The 20,984-nt window shown below is 47.5% G+C and overlaps 1 protein-coding gene across 2 annotated transcripts in view; it reads left to right on the forward strand.

Annotated features, from left to right (window-relative positions):
- ITGA11 (integrin subunit alpha 11) overlaps window positions 1–20,984 on the forward strand; it is a 230,430-nt gene that overhangs the window by 123,723 nt on the left and 85,723 nt on the right. For both annotated transcript variants that reach the window (XM_044979500.1, XM_044979499.1), the window contains exon 3: window positions 18,446–18,555. In XM_044979500.1, coding sequence (XP_044835435.1) covers window positions 18,446–18,555 — 110 coding nt within the window. The remainder of the gene's footprint in view (window positions 1–18,445; window positions 18,556–20,984) is intronic.

Consider the following 20,984-nt stretch of genomic DNA (forward strand, 5'->3'; position numbering starts at 1 on the left):
GATCTGGAAAAACAGCTCAAAGGCTCGCTCGTTCCCTACTACTGCAAGAGGCCGTCTTGGCTGCAGTCCTCTTGTGGTCTGGCTAGTACGCGAGCACGCTGATTCCTTGGGTACATGACTGCTCAGCGGTCTTCAAATAGGGGAATAACATCTGCCCTCAGCTAGACCCCTCCCAAGCTCCAAGCCCATCCACCTGGCTGGAATGACAGGGCAGAATCTGGCCAGCGCTGGCCTGGCCTATTTCCCATCTTTCCGTCTATATTTTTTCTCTCTCATCTTTAGCCTTTCAGAATCGTCTCTCTCCCGAGGGGTGTCTCGTTTTATCGTGTTCAGCAGCGGAGGGGACATCAATCACAGCTGCCTTTTGGAGCGCGCCTGATGTCAGTGTCTCGTCCGTTTACCAGGCTTCTTTACACATGAACTGCCCATAGGCGGTGATTTACATCGGCCCGTGGTGCCTGTGCTCCACCAATATTCAGGAACGTGGGCCTGGCTCCACCAATGTTTGGGCTTCTATTTTCAGAGCTGTCCATAGAGACGGGACAGCTCTGCTTGGACCTGTTCTGGGCTCCACCAAAAATTACACAAACCTGGCGCCCATAGAACTGCCAACTGTTGGAGACACACTCTGTGGCTATTCTCATACAGGAAAACAGCCCCTGTCTTCGTTCAGATTGATTTACTGTGCTGAATATTCCTTTTTTTCCCCTTCTCAGCTGAATATTCAGCACACACTTGATGACAGAGAACAGTCAGCATCCTTTGGAATCCGATCACCTCCTGTCGCTCAGATAAGGATGTAGGGGGTCAGCCTGTAATATGCAGAGTATGCGCCACATCCTCAGCTGCTGGAAATCAGTGTAACTCTATTGCAGACAATGAAGCATTGAAGACCCTGAGGTCTGGCCCTCTATTTGTGTGAATGATTGAAGTTTTGCAGACGATCTCATCAGAATGATGGGTCCCAGGATTCTCGGCACTGTAAGATACGGGTGCAGGTGCACACACACAACCTCCCATCCCCCCCTCCCCCCCCCCAGCTTTCAGAAGAGATCAGTTTATCTCAGTCCTTAGTTACTTGGGGTCTGATTCTCCTCTCGCCAACATACCAGTTTTATACCAGGATAACTCCATTGAGTTCTGTAGAGTCACTCCTGATTCACGCCCATCTCAATGAGCAGAAAAGCAGATCCTCGGGTCCCTGTTCACTGACTTGTTGGAGCTGCTGACTATAGCAGACTGTCATGCGGGGGCAGGGGGACAGCCAGGCATATGTCACATACCAGAGAGTAAAAGGAAATGCCTTGGGGCTCTCTTCTGTGTGACATTCTGGCACATGATGCTGCAAGGTAACACGGCCCTGGCTTGCCTCTATCTGCTTTCCCAGTTACAGACAGTGTATGTGGGTGGCTGGCTACCCTGGGGGGTGATGAGCACACTGCTGTGTCATTGTGTTAGTTCATGCAGAAGCTCAAAGAATTCATTGATCGGAGGATATTTTCATGGTTATTGACCACTGAACTCGGGCAAGGCAACTGCTCCACCCCTGTCCACGCCTCCCCAGATCTGCTATGGACTAAAGGACCAGTTTCCGGAAGGAGAAAAAAGGGGATATCAAATTGTAAGTGTCCAGCAAAAGGAAACGTGTTCTGGATTCTTCCCTAGCGAAACCGGCAGCGGCTCGTGTGCAAATAGATTGTTCAGAATATGCAATGGACCCTAGCTCTCGGCTTTCCATTTGTCTTCTGCTTTTGCCGCTGGATCGACAGTATTTGCTGGGCAAGTCTGACTCCTCATCTGTATCTGCCTTCCACGCCTGCAGTCAGCTGCAGGCTGTGTAATCTCCTGTGTCCTGGAAAGGCTTTACATGTTCTGTTTTAAGTGAAAGGCCAATTCAACATTAGCAGCCCAAAGCAGTTGAATCTATGTTCTGCTGCTCCTGCAGCATGATACCAGACTGCCCAAGCTGTTCACTCTTCCTTAGACTCCTGAAACAAAAACAAATCCGTTTTTTCCTAGCAAAGTGCAAAGTTAGCATTTTTTGACTCTCAAGTTATAAACTCCCCTGCTGACATATGTAGGCTCCGGGAAAGGTTTATCCTGTTGCATTAAATTCCATTTGACTTGGCTGAAAGGGTCCCCAGATGGAATGTAATCTCCTGTTATTTGTGTCTGTGGGTTCCGAGACCACGTTCCCGTGGGTAAGGCCAGTCCTCATGACTCCACGAATATCGTTGTGTTTCTTTTCAGTTCCAATATTCAGGGCTCCAGTCTCACCAGCAAAACATCAGCGAGGGAGTGTGATATTCTCTCCGACGGAACCCTAAAAACACCCCCTAGTCTGACGGCTGTGAGGTTAAAGGGCCAGGTTCTCAAAGGCAGGCATGGTGACCATTCCGGACCTGTGCACGTACACTAGGGAGTAGGACGGTGTATAAGGGCCTGTTTGTGTGCCCAGAGTCTTGGGGGTTGTAACAGGGTGCTGGCCAAAAGGCACTGACCCAGCCCCTGTTAGCTCAGTGCCTGCTAGCTCAGCTCCCAGGAAGGGGAAGTGATTGGAGCTGACAGGGTGTGGCTGATTAAAGCGCTAGAAGAGACTCACCTGGGAGCTTGATGGGGGAAGGCCTATAAAGGTAGCAGGAAGGAAGTAGGAGGGCAGGAACAGGAAAGTGAGGAGTGAGGGCTGGTTGCTCCCAGCTAGCTGGAAGAGCAAGCGGTTCCCCAAGGGGCTCCCTGCCTGATACTGAACTGTATCTAGCTGCATAGAGGTGGGGGCAGGAAAAGACAGAAATAAAGGGGCACTGGTGTGCTAAAGGGTGGTCTGCAGCTAATTCGTACCGCGAGCGACGAAGGGCCCGTCTACAGGGGTGCTTTGGAGCATTTGAAAACTGGACATTTGCCATGCTAATGCAAGGTCCGTTCTCAGCCTGGTGCAGCAATGGCCCTAAACCTCCTTAGTAACACTTCTTCCGTGGCACCGTGGCAGGCTGTACATCAGGCATGTGCTGTGGCTGCAGCGTCACCCTATCCTGCCTCCACTCTTCACTCGTGCAGTGTCGGGCAAGCAGCTAAACCCATGGGCTCCAGAAGCCTCTCTGTGCTAGAAAAGGAGGCTCCAGCCCCTTCCAACACTCACATAGGTTAGCTGTGGGAAGCCCATTATGTGTTCATAAGGTTCACATCTGGATCACTTAGTGCTTGGGGCCTGAGGCCGTGAATATGATGCCATGGACTTGAAACATTGAGAGGCAGCTGGGTGAAATTCTGAATCTTGGTTATACAGGAGGAGAGACTAGATGAGCAAATGGTCTTTAAAAGGTATGACTCTGTGAACCCGGCAGAATAATATTAGCCACCGATAACCAGTAATGTGGAAAACCAGGAGGCAACAGGCCCCTCTGGAGAGGTGCTGGAGTCAGAGATCAAGGTGGTGTTTCAAATCCCAGAAGGAAGTTGTATTTAGTTTCCGGTTGGAAAGCTCAGGAACCTTACTGTACTTGCTGTGCAATGCTATGTGATGCCTACAACACTGGCAACCAGAAAGCACCTAGGCTGTAAACTCTCCAACAGAACACTGATGGTCCAGCCAAGAATCTTTGTACTCGACTGTAAACACCTCTTTATTAGAGCCTACTTAAGTAAAAGGGAAAAAATGACACCAGAAAGTTTGGAAAGTATCATTACTGATGCCAGCAATGTTCAGAGAGCTCCTGAGACATGCTTTGCATCATGTTACTTTAGGGAGCACTGCAGTCGGATTGTTTACTGTCATGTCTGTTTAATCACGGCTGTAGAATGGGTGGCTTATTGAAGAGGGGGTGCTGAAAATGTCGCAGGCTGCCTAATCGCTAGACCAAAGAGGCTCAGATAAGCTTTGCAGTAGCATCCAAACCAAATCTCTGAACTTTGATGGCTCTGCCCATCACTAATTTGCATAGGCTTTGACTGTTCAGTGCAACACTTCGCCTTGAGACTGTAATAGACAGGGATTTCTCTCGACATACTCATCAGCACTTTGTCTTTCTATACATCGTCACCCCCAGAAAATCAGAGTGGCCTTTGTGTGCTTAGAGAAGAGGCTATAAGACAGAACTGCTGGGGTCTGTTCCCAGATTTTTCCACTGAGACAATGTGTCACTTAAGCTTTCCGAGCCACATCTGTAAAATGGGAATTGTAATTCTTTCCTACTTTCCAGACACATTCTGTGCCTCAATTAAAGTCTGTGCCTCAATCCTTCCAAGCGAGAGTAAAACACTATCAAATCAGATTTGCACAGGTGCAAATGACTACACCCAGCACAAGGCCTGATCAACATGGTAGCCAAGGTGCCAGAAGCTACTCAAGCCTTGTCTACACCAGGGCACCCACTGGCGCTGATACTAGTGTTATTCAGCCAGCGGTATGAGCAGTGGGGTTAATTTTGTTTTAATTCCTTAATATAGACATGGCCCTCAATTCAGTGGGCCTGATTCTGATGTCACTGGCAGCATTTTAAGTTGAGACTGACTCTGTTGTAGTCAAGAGCGTTAAACTGGTGCAAGGGAACTGGTATAACCATTCATTGTGGTTTTCAGAACTCCCACCACCTGAATATATTGCTAGTATCTTACCCCATTACGGGTGGCTCCATTTTATAATATCTGACATTTCCCATTGTAGATATATGTGTGTGTTCGTGCGTCTGTGTGTGTCCACTTAAAAAAGAAATGGGTGGAGGGATTGCTAAAACAAGCCTGCATTGCCACGGGCTGAATTAGGAGATGTGTTGCAGGAACGTACTATATAATTAGAACTATACATTCCAGTCTCAAACCCACTGTCACTAAGAACATCTGTTTAAATTACAATCATGTTTATGTTTCATTTTGGGATGAGAGGGTTTGTTATAAAACAGGAAAAACACTGATCATTGCTTAGAAAAACAAACCTAGGTTGCCTGGTGGTTGTAAAAGATTAAAGGAAATATTCTCGTGGGTGTCTTCCATTAAAATGACAATCCTCTCACACCATTGCTAATGGGTTTTTCCAAAGAACAAGAATTGCTCATTAGGAAGGTAATGCGAGACAGTGACAGAATGCAGGGAGTATGCCAGAAATGGTCCTGCTCCAAAACCCAGGGCCTGAGCTCTCTTGAATGGTGGTGGCGTTCAGACAGGCTGACCCACGGAGTTCAATACCCATCTCTAATTGTTACAGCGTGTATGTTGTGTAGGATCCGCTGGAGGAGAACTAAGATCAACCCATCAAAGTGAGGCTCTACTTCATTCTGCCATTCTCAGGACAGAAGAGTTCAGCACCAGTGACCCCATTTTCAGCTGCCCTCAAACCAACTTCCAGTTTCATGCAGCCACTTTTCCACATGCAACTTCTGCATCGTCAACATAAGTAGGCATGCAGCCATCGGACTGTTAGGTGCCCAGTTGCCAAATCCGCCCACGTGTATCCATCTTTGTGGGCACAATCAGGTGCATGCCTGCTGAATTGGAGGCGTGGGCAGTAGAGTCCCTTGTTACTCCTGCCTGCAGACTGCCCCTCCGTCCTGCTACATGCAGAGGTCAATGGGAATGCTGCACAGCGAAAGGTAGAGGTACAAAAGAATACACGGGGGATATTTTTAAAGAAACGTAGATGGCTTTTTTCTCTCCACCTGTAACTGCCACTGGCTTCACTGGGAGTGATCTACAGACCTAGGTTTTGATTTTCTGGGCTGGATTAATCCTACAGCCCCACTAATATAAGGGAACCAAGGTTTGCTATGCTATGCTTTTTGCTGTGCTGTGCTATGCTTTTCTAAAACTGTTATCTAAGTATAGCCAATTAACATGACTGAAGATACGGGTAATGCAGCCAGCAGTGTTCAATATAGTCCTATACGTTTGCCAGACCTAAGTTATGGGTCAGCCACAAATAGTGATGGTAGAGATGCCAAGACACTCTAAACTGTGATCTTCAGCTCAGCACAAGCTGGATTGCAGCTTTCTAACCGACTAGTCCCTCTCCCGACAGATCATTCAATGCCAAAGGGTTTCCCTGTTGTTCCGTGTCTCTGACACACTGTCTGTGTTTAGGTTTCAGATGGACACACTCCCTTGGACATTTGGTCTTTTGGATTGTCCCTGCTAGACTTCCTGGAAAAGTATTTAAATGGGATTATTTAGCAAAGGCTTTTCTGCAATACTTCTGCCATCCCAAGTGCTCGATGATGTCTCTTTTTCAGGGCTAAGCACATCCCATATGGAAGAAGTAACCCCTTGAGTGCCTGAATATAGGGTGTCTAGTGTGAAATTCAGCACTTGCAGCAAGGGGCATTTCAGAACTTTATCAGCCAGGCTAATGCTTTGGGTCCTTTCTCCTCGTGCAGGGCAGCAAAGGAGAACCCTGTGGTCCCCACCCCAAATACCAGCAGGCACACACGGGGCAGAACCCACCACACAGCGTGGTCGCTGTAGGATCCCAGGTCTCTCTGAGTTTGGGTAAAGTCCTAGCCGTGCCCAGAGGAGAAGGTGGTATGTCGTGACCTGTAAATGTCAGAGATTGATCACGTTGGATCTCGGGGGGCCAGATCCTGAGCTGCAGCTGAGACATAGTTAGTTCAGGAGGGAGGGAGGGTTTTAACCTGCCTTTGAGGCCCCTGAGCTGGAGACAGAGGCGTGTCAGCTCTAGGCTAGTGGTTCAAATCTGGCCCAAGCCGAGGGAGACCAAAGAGCTTTTGCCATCTGAGGGGCGTTTGTTGGCCTTCCTGTAACAACGGGACGATCTCAGGCCAGTTTACCGTACGAACGTCTGCATCATTTTGGTACCCGGAGGTCAGGCTCTGAAAAGATGCCAAGAACCGAATGGACCGGAACACAGGGCCAGGCAATAAAGAGCCGCTTGTGCGGCCACTGCCTGCATGCTGTCCCTTCTCTGCATAGACGGCTGCAGCTTCCAGGGGTGTCCGTCCGGCACCTTTCAGAGTCCTAAATTCACTTTAAAATGTCCTAACGCAGCTCCCCCACCCTCCCATGAAAATAATCCCAGCGTCCTGCCCTCCTGGCCTCCTCTGACTCCCTTTCAGCCTATCCATACCAGTGCTTGAATGAGGAGAGCCTAATTGTTTGAGTCTGGTCTGCCCTCTTTCCCAGGTGTAGCTGCCGTGAAGGGCCGTTCTCCATGACGTCACAGGCTGGAGATACGTTGCTAGTTTGATGGAGTTGTTCCTGAAATGCCTGCGTGGTGTCCCAGACTTGTGTTCCTGTGCCCCACTGCTCGGTTGTAGCGTATTGAACTTCAGGAACTACATGTCTAGATTTGTACATCCACAGTAGCCTTTCAAACATGAATGCAAACATCTCCTGCTCATAAGTCTGAGTCCAAACCTCTTCCCATCCCTGATTCAAGGAGTCTTAAAGGTGAAATGCACTAGAAGCTATTCTGAAAGAAAAGCACCATTGATGATGAGTTTCTCAAGGGACATACAGTTCTGGATATGAAAGACTATTCCCCTTGAGACAGCCTATGCCACCAAGAAGAATCTCTAATCTTCCTGCAATTACCAAAGAGGAGGATGTAGGCTTTATTTTAAAATCAACCATCTGCTAGGATGTTTCTAATATATTATCCTAAAAGTAACACTTTGATTTGGAATTACTGGAACGGCACTCGAGTCACATTGGTGGGAATTGTGTAGGTAGTACAGAGACCCCACTGTGTAACCTTAAATCTCAACCCTCGTTTTATAGTCCATGGTGTGCATGTCCTTATGGGACCGCCCTACAGAACCTAATGGGAAATGATAGCTTTTGCGTGCAGTTTTAAACTACATTGCAAACGTAATAGAAGATTGTATCCCTGCTGTGCAACTCTGTACAAAACATCTCCAGGAAGGATTTCATTCTGTATTGAATCCTATAGGTTCTGAGAGGAATGTCTAGGGAAGCCTGCTACATTTCAGTGTGAATGCAGAGTCAGTGAAGCTATGCTGAGTTACCCCAGCTCACGATCTGACCCCAAACACTGGCAGAGGTCAAATTACAGATGGGCCTGAACCAAAAGCCTACATCCGAACACCCTCAGACTTCGGGAGCATGTGGATCCTAATCATATGGCTGGATCTAATCACACACTGAGCCTAGAGGCCAGTCCCTTCCATGTCACCTCTTCCCGCCTCTTGTGCACATTGGAAATGAGGGTTTTGAGTAGAGGACCTGGTTAGTAACCTCATGCCCCTTCCCTGCTGCTGTGAATGGAGACAGCTCCATGCTGTGCAAGGGTGGGGAGCCACCTCTTCTCCTCCCACACACATGGACACACCCCATTGCAATGGGGACACTTTGCAGCTCTGTGCATCCAAGCAAAGCAAGGGCGGGCTGGGGAGATTTGCACGGGTGACTGTTGTCAGTTAATGAAGATGACTGCGGAGACTCTGCTGCACTGTCATGAATAGATTTATTTATTACCATGGACACCAGAGAGTGATCATCTCTCTGTCTCGCATGTACTGATTTGATTGCCATTTAAAACAGTGGTTCTCAAACTTTTGTACTGGTGACCCATTTCATATAGCAAGCCTCTGAGTGCAACCCCCCTTATTAATTAAAAACACATTTTTACATGTTTAACACCATTATAAATGCTAGAGGAAAAGCGAGGTTTGGGCTGGAGGCTGACAGCTCGTGACCCCCAATATAATAACCTCATGACCCCCTGAGGGCTCCCAACCCCCAGTTTGAGAACCTCTGATTTAAAGTAAAAAACAAAGCAGCTGAATGACTACTTGTTAATGCAGTGTGGATTAGCAGATGGAGCACTGGACTGGGACTCAGGCGACCTGAATTCTGTCCCCAGCTCTGTACCTGGATTGCCGGGTGACCTTCAGCAAGTCATGTCACTGTTCTGTGCCTCAGTTTACCCATCTGTAAAATAGGGATAATGATACTAATCTCTTTTGTAAAGCTCTTTGAGAGCTACATCTGATAAGAGCGAGGTGTTTTTAATGTAAAATTTTCTACAATAACTTTGCTAAGCAGGGACGGCAATCAAATTGCTATTAAAAAGTTAGCCTTTGCCAGTAGTCACTAACCAATGGCACGCTCACAGTGGGAAAGTAGTGAGGGGACATTGGGTTTTAATGGCAGCCACATGTCTTTAACAAATCAATCCCAGTGTGTGTGTGTGTTAGAAGAAATAGACAATACTAACTGAACTTAGTGTGGCGCTGCGGGGAGGAGCTCAAACTGCCCATTACCAGCACTGCTTTACCTGGACATGGTTTTGGGCAAGCCCTTTTGCTGTCTGTCACGTACACCCCTTTCTCCTAGTGGCAAAAGTATGGAACGTTTGTTGTGTGTGTGTGATACCTTATCATAGTTAACTGTAGCACTACTCACCAGAATTAATCTTCACGCTGCGGTTAGCCAGGATGCAGTGAAGCCAACAGCTTAGCAGTCCTTAGATGGATTGCACATTTGTATGGACAAGTACAGCCAGAGTTACAGTAGTAAGGAATTAAAAATATAAGCATTTAAGGGACTGAAATGCTCCTGGCATCAGGGCTTCAGCCGATCTCTAGCTATGGGGGTGAGGAAGATTCTTTCCCTGTGGGTGGGTTATCCCATAACTGACTACTACAGGGTAAGGCCAATGGATTCCATGACATTCCCAGGACCACACAGAGACCTGTTGTCATATCTAGGTTTAGATTTTCTGCTCCCCCAGGGCCGAGCTCTGCCCTCATTCTCATATAAAGTGATGGACACCTTTGTTAAAGTTCCGAATTGTTTCTCTCCGATTGAATTCCCTGTTGCTTCTGGATGGATATTTTGCCCATTGCTAGTGTACAGCAGGCATTTCAAGTTCATTCCCTCCCCACTTTCTAACAAAGTTCCCCAAGTCAATTTGAAGTTTTCCATCACTACCCTCTCCCGACTCTCCATAGTAAGTAGTTTCTCCAGTTCCATCTTGAATAAATTAGCTGCAACTGAATTTGTACTGCAGGAGATTAAGTGTTCCACTGATTGAAACCCCCGGTGAAAGGAATAGTTGCTTCTTTTTTCATTCTTAATTCTTGTCTTCCAAAATCACCAGTTAGACGTACCTTCTGTTCCTGTTTTTTTTTTCAGTTTAATCAAAAAAATTTTGGAAAATCAAAAAATATTGAGTTTGGTGATTTTATCGCTACTTTCCCAAAGGCCTTTGTTATTCCAATGGATTGTTCCCATAGGAGATGGGCAGCTGATTGGAATCAGGATTCAAAAACAATACATTTGGTTAGACAGCAATGTGCAGATGGCTTTTAGAGGTTTCTAAAACATTATTAGCTTTAGTGTTGGATTCCTGGTACTAAAGCAGCCTGGCTGTATAGCTGGAGGGATATAAAAAGTGTACCGGTAAATACTGTCAAACTCTTTCATACATTTTCTCAAAGAGATTTTCTGCAATATATGAGGCACATACAGAATACACGACAAGGCGGTGTGGCTTCAGACTTGATAGCACTCATTTCAGGTGACCAGCATAACCACTGTGGCCATCTGAAGCTCAAGTCAATAAAACCTGTAGATCACAACATTGTCATGTATAATCATTTTTGCCTCTTCAGTTCAGGTCACCTAGACAGCTAGGACATGTAGCTGTCTGGCAGTTGCCCTCAGGTCTTTAGAAATCTGATGGACCAGTCCCATACTGTTGAAGTGAATGCAAAAACTCTTTCTGACTTCAACAGCAGTTGGTTCGAACCCTTAGTCTATTAAATTGCCCATGTCAAATTGTCCCCACAATTTGTACTCACAATTTGCAGGAGCAAAACCAGAGAGCATCATTTCAAAATTTGATCTGTACATGCAGCATATGTATAATTCATTTCTACCAAAACCCTTGTGTTCTTCGGGGTTTCGGGGTTATGGATAAAGACATAGGCTCAGGCTGAAAGTTGCCAGCAGCATGCTCAGCCACGAGAGGGACTTTTTTTCTTTGCACAATTGAAAAACAAACCCGTGAATGAGCATTTCAAAAGAGTTTATCTTCTGAAGCCGCCTTTATTGGCCAAACAATGACCCAAGGCCCCATCCTGCTGCCTTTGCTGGCAGCGTTGCCTGTCTAGGATCAGTCCCTAAGTCAGGGTATTATAAGTATATACAAGGACGAGAGGAATTATTGAGGGTGATCCAAGGGTGCATAGCTAGGATTAAAGGGGAAGCCGGGGGAATGGAGAGGGAACAGCAGGAACTGGCTGCGGAATACTCTGAGGGACGTCTGCTGAGAAAATGTTGATGAATGGACTACAGGGACCTGTTCTGCATTGACAGAGGATAGCCTAGTTAAACTAGGTTTGAACACATCCCAAATCTCAAAGCAAAACTGACACTTGACTCTGACACCTGGACTCTGACTCCAGTTCTGACCCTGAGCTCCGATTCCTGGCTACTAACCCCTGTTCTAACCACTAGGCCTGACTCCTGCTCTGACCACTAAGCATGACCGCCCGCGTCCAGTCACCTGACAGTAACTGGTTGTTCTTTGGGACCCATCTTGCCAGCTGGAGACTCAGAAAGGCCCGTTTTGATCACTGCTCTAATCTCTCCAATGCACCGTTTGCAGCTGGCGCGAAGTGCCTTATGCCGGTCGACAGTTCTTCATGCTGCAATGGGCCCGACGGGGGCAGGCGTCCTCTTTCAGGGCTCGTGCCATGTACCTGCAGCCCCAGGCTGTGCATTGAACTGAGTGGCCATCACACAAGTGCTGGTCACTTCTCATTCCCAGGTTCCCTCAAGCCATTAAAACGTGATCTGAAGGCCCTTGGAGTCTGGACTCGGACAATAGCTGATATGTGGCATTGCTTTGTATGCTGGAGTGGGTCTCTGGAAACACGAAATACCATCTGACACTACAGGAGAGTCTAGCAGCTTTAACGGGAAACAAACAAAACAGAATGTCATGCACTGAGTTTTGCTGCCATGGAACAATTTACGGAGATGACAAATACCGTTGCTGACTTGTGCTGAGGATGGCACCCTCTCATTAGCTTCTTTTATTGTTATTTATTGGTTTCCTTTCCCAGATGTTTTTTCATGCTGATTGGGGACAGAATCTTATTTTTAGACAAGCATCTAGCGCATGACTTCATAAACCACAATAATACAAGCAGGCTTCTAACCGACTTGAGAATGAAGGATTGCATGATTGCCACATTCTAATGACTGCTCTTGTGAACATTAGTCTACATTCATATGTCTCCTGTAACTAAAACTCTGTCCACCTTTTAAATAGCCGGGAAAGCATTTCTTTAGCTGCCAAGTTTCTATGTACGGTTAAAGCAGCAAATCTGTGTACGGTTGATGACTATAGCTCAGTGACAATTTAAAGTTAAAAACAATGCCATTGTATTTCAGAAACAAAATGCTATTTTCATTAGCTTCTGATTTTCATTACCTTTATTGCTGTGTCTGTACATATTTTTGGTTTCCCTGTAGCTTCAAGCTGTGAAATTGATTGGGAAGTATGTGGAATGTGTTGCTTTAGAGCATTTTTGTGTTTGTATGAGAGGCATTTAGGCCTGATAGATGGCAATGTTAAAGCATTGGACTATGAGCTGTTGATAGGTATTAGTTTAGCTGAGCCTTGAAGGGAAAGATCCCCCCAGTAGGAAAGTGTTTGAGGACATTAGGAGTGGTCTGATTCCGGAGCTGGCTTTCTTTGGTGCGACTACTGCTAAGGCTATGATTTAATCATGGGTATTTTTAGTAAAAGTCATGGACAGGTCACGGGCAATAAACAAAAATTCAGGACCCGTGACCGGTCCATGACTTATACTAAAAAGACCTGTGATTAAACCTTGGCACAGCACCGGGGGGATGGCAGGAGCTGCTGTTGAGGGGGTGCCCGGGGTCAGTGGCTCCAGCTGCTGGGGTCCACAGACCGCAGTTGCTCCGGCTGCCGTGGGACCATGGCCGGGTGCCGCCGGAGCAGCGACCGGTGTGGTTGTCCCCAGGGCCGCTCCAGCAGTGGCTGGTGTGGCTGTTCCGAGAGCCACCTGAGCAGCTGGCCCCGGAGCCAGCTGCTTGGGCGGTGCTGGGATCAGCCACATTGGCCCCGGCAGAAGTCACGGAGGTCAGGGAAAGTCACGGAATGCGTGACTTCCGCGACCTCCATGACAGACACGGAGCCCGAAGTATTGCTTTAGGAGAATGGATTTGTGTAAATGATGAACTCTGGGAGATGCTATTACGGCTTGTTACTGAACTCTGTAACTACTAACAGAAGAGTGCCTTAGCTTTATATGTGGAAGTGGAAGAATCTTTTGAAAGTCTCCAAGCTCTGAAGCACTCCAGAGAACTTTTTTCATAAAGTTCTGCTTCTTCTTGGGAAGCAAAAAGATCTAAAATGAAAATATCTGCCCTTGTTCGTGGGGAATTGGTTGGAGTGTGATTAAAAATTAGAAATGGACCGAACACAGTTTTTGAACCTCTTTCTTTTTGTAGGCAAGACCCTACCCATCTTTAGAGGTTTCTTCTCTTTGCTACCAAGATCCCTGTTCTTTCACCCCCAAAGTCATGGCCTCTCTGCACAGGCTCCCTCTCTAGCTAGCTAGAAGTTTAACAGTATCTGGAAATTCCCAGTCCTGCTGGTGTATGGGGAGTTATCCAGATTTCATTCAACTTCTGAAAAGTGTGGTTTGGGTTGAGTCGGAGGCCCTGTCTACGCTACAAAATTTTGTCAGCATAGTTGTGTTGGTCAGGGGTGTGAAAAAAAACCACCCACTAGCCGATGTAGGTACACCGGCAAAAACCCAGAATAGAGGCAGCTAATGTTGTTCAGGGAGGTGGTGCTACTCTGCCGAGAAAACTCCTTCAGTCGGTGAAAGCTGTGTCTACACTGGGGGGCTCTGCTGGTTCAGCTATATTGGCAGAGCAGTTGTAGTATAGATGATGCCTGAGTTATTGATGGTGGGTCTAGATCAGGGATGGGCAAACTATGGCCCGCGGGCCGGATCCGGCCCTTCAGGGCTTTGGATCCGGCCCGCGGGATTACCCCTGGTGGTGCTGCGGGCCCGGCGCTGCTTTCAGAAGCAGCCCCCAGGCCGGGAGGCAAAGGGCTCCATGTGCGCACGCAGAGCCCTCTGCCCCGCCCCCCCCCCCCAGGGGCCGCAGCACTTCCTGGAGTGGCGTGGGGACAGGGCAGGCATGCAGGGAGCCTGCCCTGGCCCTGGTGTGCGCCACTGCCACCCCGGAGCCACTTTAGGTAAGCGGCACCGGGCTGGAGCTCAAACCCCTCCTGCCCCCCGCCCCCCAACTTCCTGCCCTAAGCCCTCTGCCTGTACCTCGCACCCCTCCTGCACCCAACTCCCTGCCCTGAGCCCCTTTCTGCACTCCTGTGCATTCCAACCACCTGCCCTGAGCTCCCTGCTGCACCCTGCACCCCTCCTGTACCCCAACCCCCTTCCCTGAGCCCCCTCTTACACTCTGCACCCCTTCTCTGCCCCAATCCCTTGTCCTGAGCCCCTTCCTCCACATCCCGCACTCCACCCCCCCTGCCCCGGCCCTGCATACAATTTCCTCACCCAGATGTGGCCCTCGCCCCAAAAAGTTTGCCCACCCCTGGTCTAGATGGTTATTAATTTCTCCTAATTAGTCTCCTTATTAGCGAAGTGGCATAACAAGGAATGTTTCATTTAAAAACCCAAAATGCTCGTTAGACTTTTGGAGTGTCCAATTTGCTGAGCAACCCTGTTTTACTGCCAGGGAATTAAAGAATTAGTTCTTAATGCCATTTTGGAAACAATGTTGTTAAAAAAAGATAATCATTCCTACTATAACACAATACAGCTGTGCTGAGGCTAGTTGTTTTTCCAGCTGTTGTATAGCACCACGCAGAACAAAAGAGTTTCTGTTCATTTACGGGTCTGGACGTGGAGACAAGCATGTGCATATTTAAGCATGTTACTGTTGCTAGCTGAAACCACCTATAGAGTTCCTAACCCAAAGCTCTCCACATTTCCATAGCTGATACTCAATGCTGAATATTTAGCCAGGGTTTGCAGGGTGGGATTGAAAGGTGTCACTTATCCAAGTGTAAGCAGGGGAATGGTCCCCTGGGAATATTCCTGGCTTATACACGACCCCGGTGAAGTGGGCTAGCCAAAGGTTCTGAGTCCTCGCTCCCACTGCCTTTACCCAGAGGCCTGCCTGACCTCAAGGGCTCCCCTTCCACACTCCTGGGTGGCAGAGACCCCAACAAGGCTGGGCCCAGGATTCCTGGGGGCTGAACCCCAACCTTGTCATGGTCACTTAGGACAGGGGCTGGGATGTCCCCACTCCAGGGTGCTCGCTCTGCTCTGGATGCTTCCCTGACCCACTGATCATCACATATAGTTAAAAGAAAATACAAATACAAAACAGCAACTAATTAAAAAAAAGGAAAAGGAAAACACGTCACCCTGCTCTGGGGCCCAGGACAACCAGCCATCCCAGGAATATCTTTTATTTGGACCCACTTCCATTGGTGAGAGAGAGACACTTTTGAGCTACAGAGACAGCTGAATACAAGATCAAACAGCTAGTTTAGCATAAGTAGTTAGCACATACTCTGAGGGACAATTCAAGGTGAACTGACCACTTCACTTTGAGGACGAGCTCTGTGCAGCTGGAAAGCTCGGCTCTCTCACCAACAGAAGTGGGTCCAATAAAAGATATCACCTCACCCACCTTGTATCTTTAATTTTTTAATATCTTTTAAAAGTGACAATGAAAAATATCAAAATTGAAACTAAACATTTCAATGGACCAAAAAAATTTAAAAAATTTCATTTCATGGGAAATTGTTGAAATGTTTTGGTTTTGCTCCAAATGCCGAAATGTTGGAATTTCCTGCAGAATGGAGTTTCAACCACCTCTGGCATTAAGGCTGCAGCTTGCACTTCTGTCTACTAGGCTGTGGACATTCTGGTCAGGCCACTAGCTGAGAGGATGCAGAGGACTTCCTGCTATCTCAGCAGACATCATCTGGCAGGACTGGCTGCGTCAGTCCCATAGAACTGCAAAAGGGAGAATCTTAGCCTTACCCATCTCCTATTTCTGGGGATCCAGTGACAGTGTGACTGGAGAATGGAGCTATCACTTTATGCTAGCACTAGTCAAAGCAGGGGAGAAGGGCATTGGTGAGGGCAGCTCAGCTGTGACCCCATCTCACCACTCTGTGTTGGCCAACAAAAATGGCCAGGAACAGGGGAAGGATACGCTTCACCATGGAAAAGGGTGACCGAGTTGCTATGGCTGCAGTGTGTGCCAAGGTGGTGCCTGCCAATTCCTCCACCTCCATTATCCCAACACAGGGCTGGACCTTGAAGGCCTCACCACCCCAGAGCCTATCCCACAAATGGACACAGGTGTGGTAGAAAGCTCCCTATTAGTGTCCTTTACTAGCTGTGATTACTGTATTTTATATAATTAAAGACCCAGGGAGAAATAATAAATGTGAGCCGACCCCTGATTTAACTGAGAAACCCGAGGGCACTGCACAATAGTTCTTAAATCATAAACAATGTGTGGTCCTTGTATTGCGCAAGCCTGTGAAGGAGAGTAACCAGATCATAGACACGCGTGGCCAGACGCTTCCCTGTATTGCTGCTGCCTTGCACTGGTACAATCTGGAAAGGAGACGACTAAGGGGGAATATGATTGAGGGCTATAAAATCATGACTGGTGTAGAGAAAGTAAATAAGGACGTGCTATTTACTTCTTTCTTATAACACAAGAACTAGGAACTAGGGGTCACCCAAATGAAATTAATAGGCAGCAGGTTTAAAACAAACAAAAGGAAGTATTTCTTCACACAACACACAATCAACCTGTGGGACTCCTTGCCAGAGGATGTTATGAAGGCCAAGACTATAACAGGGTTCAAAAAAGTAGATGATAAATGCATGGAGGATAGGTCCATCAATGGCTATTAGCCAGGATGGGCAGGGATGGTGTCCCTAGCCTCTGTTTGCCAGAAGCTGGGAATGAGTCACTTGATGATTACCTGTTCTGTTCATTCCCTCTGGGCTATATAATTGGGGGAGGGATAGCTCAGTGGTTTGAACATTGGCCTGCTAAACCTAGGGTTGAGCGTTCAATCCTTGAGGGGGCCATTTAGGGAACTGGGGTTTAAAAAAAAAACTGTCCAGGAATTTGTCCTGCTTTGAGCAGGGGGTTGGACTAGATGATCTCCTGAGGTCCCTTCCAACCGTGATATTCTATGGTCCATCCTTGTCACTCCAAGTGTCCATCTCAGCATTTTGAAAGGCATTCTCCTATTGCAGATCATTCCACACACATCTCTCCATTTCACCCATGCCTTTCCTGTTCTGCTTGTGAGTTTGTCATTGAGTTCACCATTATCCTGTACTATATAATCTAGGTACCTGAACTTCTGTACCTTTGGTATGGCTGGCCCACCAGACTTACAGTCCTGTTGTCTTCCTGCAAAGTATCATTGAGTCTACAGACCATGGCCTCCATTTGATTTCTTCTGATTTTCATGCCATTTCTTTTAAATACTCACCTCCACCTCACTTAGATCTTAATTTCAAACAGAAATTATTCATGTTTATAATACTTTAATGTTCCCTGCTGTTGTAGAGAAGTTAGATCAAATGACTTGTTTTGCTACTTGGTTGGATGCAGAGAATGACCACATCTCCCCTCTGGCTATTCAGAGATGGAGAAAGCTTCCCCTGACATGTCATAACAATGTAGGGAATATTTAAGGGGCATGAGTTGTTGGTTTTTTTCCCACCCAAGGTTATTAGCCTACCAGGTTGTCTGGATGTTTGAACAACAAACTTTAGCCTGGAGTCCCATGGACTGTGGATGAATGCACAGATGGTAGTGAAGAATGGAGAGTTATGAAGTCATTTATTATGACAATAATACAAATATGGTAGGAAGGAGGCATTAAAATGTCAATATTTGCCAGCTTGCTTTCTCTGGAAATCTCAGCCTGTCTATAAAAGCCACCTATGGGATTAGGGATCCAATTCTCATTACAAGTGATGGGCATCCATATCTTTTAGGTACCTTTGAAAATTGCAGCCTCAATGCGTATACAACACAGGGTCAAATTCTACACTCAGTTATATCCATTGGTTTCAGTTCACAGAGGAGAAAAATGGATTCCTGAGTACTTTAAGGGAATTTGTGTCCATTGAAGCATATTTTTTTTCACATAACAAAAAGTATTTCATTTAAGTCCAACTTTAATCATGTAAATCTTAGGGATGTTTCCTTCAAACAAATACCATGCGTATTTCTTTTCTGTCTGTGTTAATTCGCCAGCGCTGTATATTGTTTCTTTGGGACTCTCAAGAAATGATAATTTGAACCATTCCTGGGTGTCTCTCTGATGTGGTGGCTCTGGATTTGGTGCTGAAATGTGTGTTATTTGCAAGTGCCCGCTCATGTCCTGACGGAACATTCTTGTGTCCAGGCTGGTGGTGGGAGCCCCTTATGAAACCAATGGACAGCTGAAGACTGGAGACGTCTACAAGTGTCCGGTGAATGGCGAGACTAATGGAAACTGCACCAAACTCAACCTAGGTACCACATGTCCTGCCACTTACGCAGCACAGCTAGCCTGCGAGCTAGAAAATTATGAATTAGGCGCACACAGATCATGAGATAATATATACAAAATCTTGTGATTTTAAAGTCATATATCAAATACTGTGTGTGTGCATGTGTGTGTGTGTGTGTGTTTCTTTTTATTTATCTTGTGTCTTTTGAGCCTTTAAAGGTGCACTCCAGTCATGTTTTCAAGCTCTTTTTTTAAATGGCAGCTGAGATAATCATATAGTCACGTGACGGCTGGAGCTGGGGCTTTAAGAAACACTAACTCTCATGAGACTACAATGATTGTGCAGTCTCCAGAGGGAGCAGAATCAAAGAGCCAAACTGGTTCCAGAGGTGGTGCCTGTTCATTGTTGCTCTCAAGTTTTGTTTTTTAAAAAAAAACAAAGATCCTCACCTAGCGTGTCGCTCCCTGACTTCGTGATTTACGCCAGCTGAAGCACCAACCCCATTGTTTCACATAACCTAAAATGAAAGGAAAAGTTTCCATCTTTGTAAAAAGCATCGGGGGGGCTCCCCAGCGGGTGTGAATTGTTCTGGGCCCAGATGAAGCCCTTTCAATTTACACCAGCTGTGATTCTGCCCCAGAGATTTTGGTTGGGCAGGATTTAAAACCTCCTCTGCCCTGTATGCAGCCTAAATGCTATGTCACTGGGACAGAAAGTGAAACTGACTGGGAAGTAAGTGAAACTGACTGCTCCATTTTCATTGTTCTGGCCGAGTGTGAACACACAGTATTAAAATGTCAGAATGAAAAAAAACAATCCCTAGAGAGTCAATGATCAGAAGTGTTACCTATAACACAGGCAGGGGCATTTGTTTATAAAGTATATGGCGCCTGGTCATACCCTTAAGATTACACACACAGGGGGACCCTCCATATTCAGAGAGACCTCCCACATCCCAGGGGAAGTCACCCCCATCCTATCTGTCTTAGGTACTTATATGGCTCCATCAACATAGTATCTGAGCACCTCAGTCTTTAGTGTATTTATCCTCAAAACCCCCCAGTGAGGCAGGGCAGGACTGTTATCCCCATTGGGCAGGGGGACGGAAGCATAGAGAGACTAAGTGACTTGGCCAAGATCCCACTGGAAACCTGTGGCAGAGCAGGGAAATGAACCTGGGTCTCCCAAGTGGCTAGTGCCCCAAACTGAACTTCTGTCTAGAGCTGGTTGGAAAATGGGCGGGGGGGACAGGTCTGCAGAAAATTCCAAGTTTTTGTCAAAAAAAAAAAAACCCCAAACCATTTTTTTCCTCCTTCTTCTCTCAAACCAAAATATTTTTGGCTGAAAAATGACAAAAACTGAAACAATTTTGGTTTTCAGCTGAAAATATTGAGTTTTCAGGTCTGGGGTTTTCTGACCAAAATCAAAAACTTGTCGAGAAAGTCCTGTGCCTCGCAGGTTATGTCTACACTGTGAGTTGGGCGTGACCCCAGGCTCGGGTAGTCACACTTGCGCTAGCTCTCATCATGCTCATGGACTAAAAATAGAAGTGTTAGTGTAGCTCGGGGTAGCCGGGTAGCAGCGAGCAGCAGCATGGAGAAGCCACACCAAGCCTGTACCCACAGGGATCAGACGGGTTTGCTCTCAGCCTGGAGAGCTGGTTTCACCATGTGCGGATATCTGCGCTACCCCAGATACGCTATTTTTAGCACATTAGTGCGATGAGCTAGAACGAGTACGTCTATGCGAGCTGGAATCAAACCCTGGCTCCTGGCGTCAGAGGTGAAAGTAAGCCGGTATGCCACGGTACCGCGTACCTGCAAGAGCCGGTGTGCCGTACCGGGGCGGATCAGCTCCCCCTGGTGGAAATTTAAAGGGCCTGGGGCTCCCAGCAGTGGGTGGAGCCCCGGCCCTTTAAATTGCCACCAGAGCCCTGCTGCTGGAGCCCTGGGATAGCGGCGGTGGGGCTCAGGCAGTGATTTAAAGGGCCCGGGGTGGTAGCGGCAGGTGGATCCCCGGGCCCTTTAAATCACCACCTGAGCCCCCGCCTGCCGCTGCTACCCCGGGGCTCTGGCAGCGCGGCTTGGGTGGCGATTTAAAGGGCTCAGGGCTCCCACTGCCGCTACCCTCCAGGGCCCTTTAAATCACCACCTGAGCCTCGCTGCTGGAGCCCTGGGGTAGCGGCAGCGGGGCTCTGGCAGTGATTTAAAGGGCCAGGGGCTCCCAGCTGTCACTACTGCAATGGAGCCCTGGCCCTTTAAAGCTCCGCCAGAGGCCGGGGCCCCCTCCGATGGTGATTTAAAGGGCCCGGGGCTCCCAGCTGTCACTACTGCAATGGAGCCCTGGCCCTTTAAAGCTCCGCCAGAGGCCGGGGCCCCCTCCGATGGTGATTTAAAGGGCCCGGGGCTCCCAGCTGTCACTACTGCAATGGAGCCCTGGCCCTTTAAAGCT

The sequence above is a fragment of the Mauremys mutica genome, chromosome 11, assembly GCF_020497125.1.
Source record: "Mauremys mutica isolate MM-2020 ecotype Southern chromosome 11, ASM2049712v1, whole genome shotgun sequence".
Taxonomy (NCBI): domain Eukaryota; kingdom Metazoa; phylum Chordata; order Testudines; family Geoemydidae; genus Mauremys; species Mauremys mutica.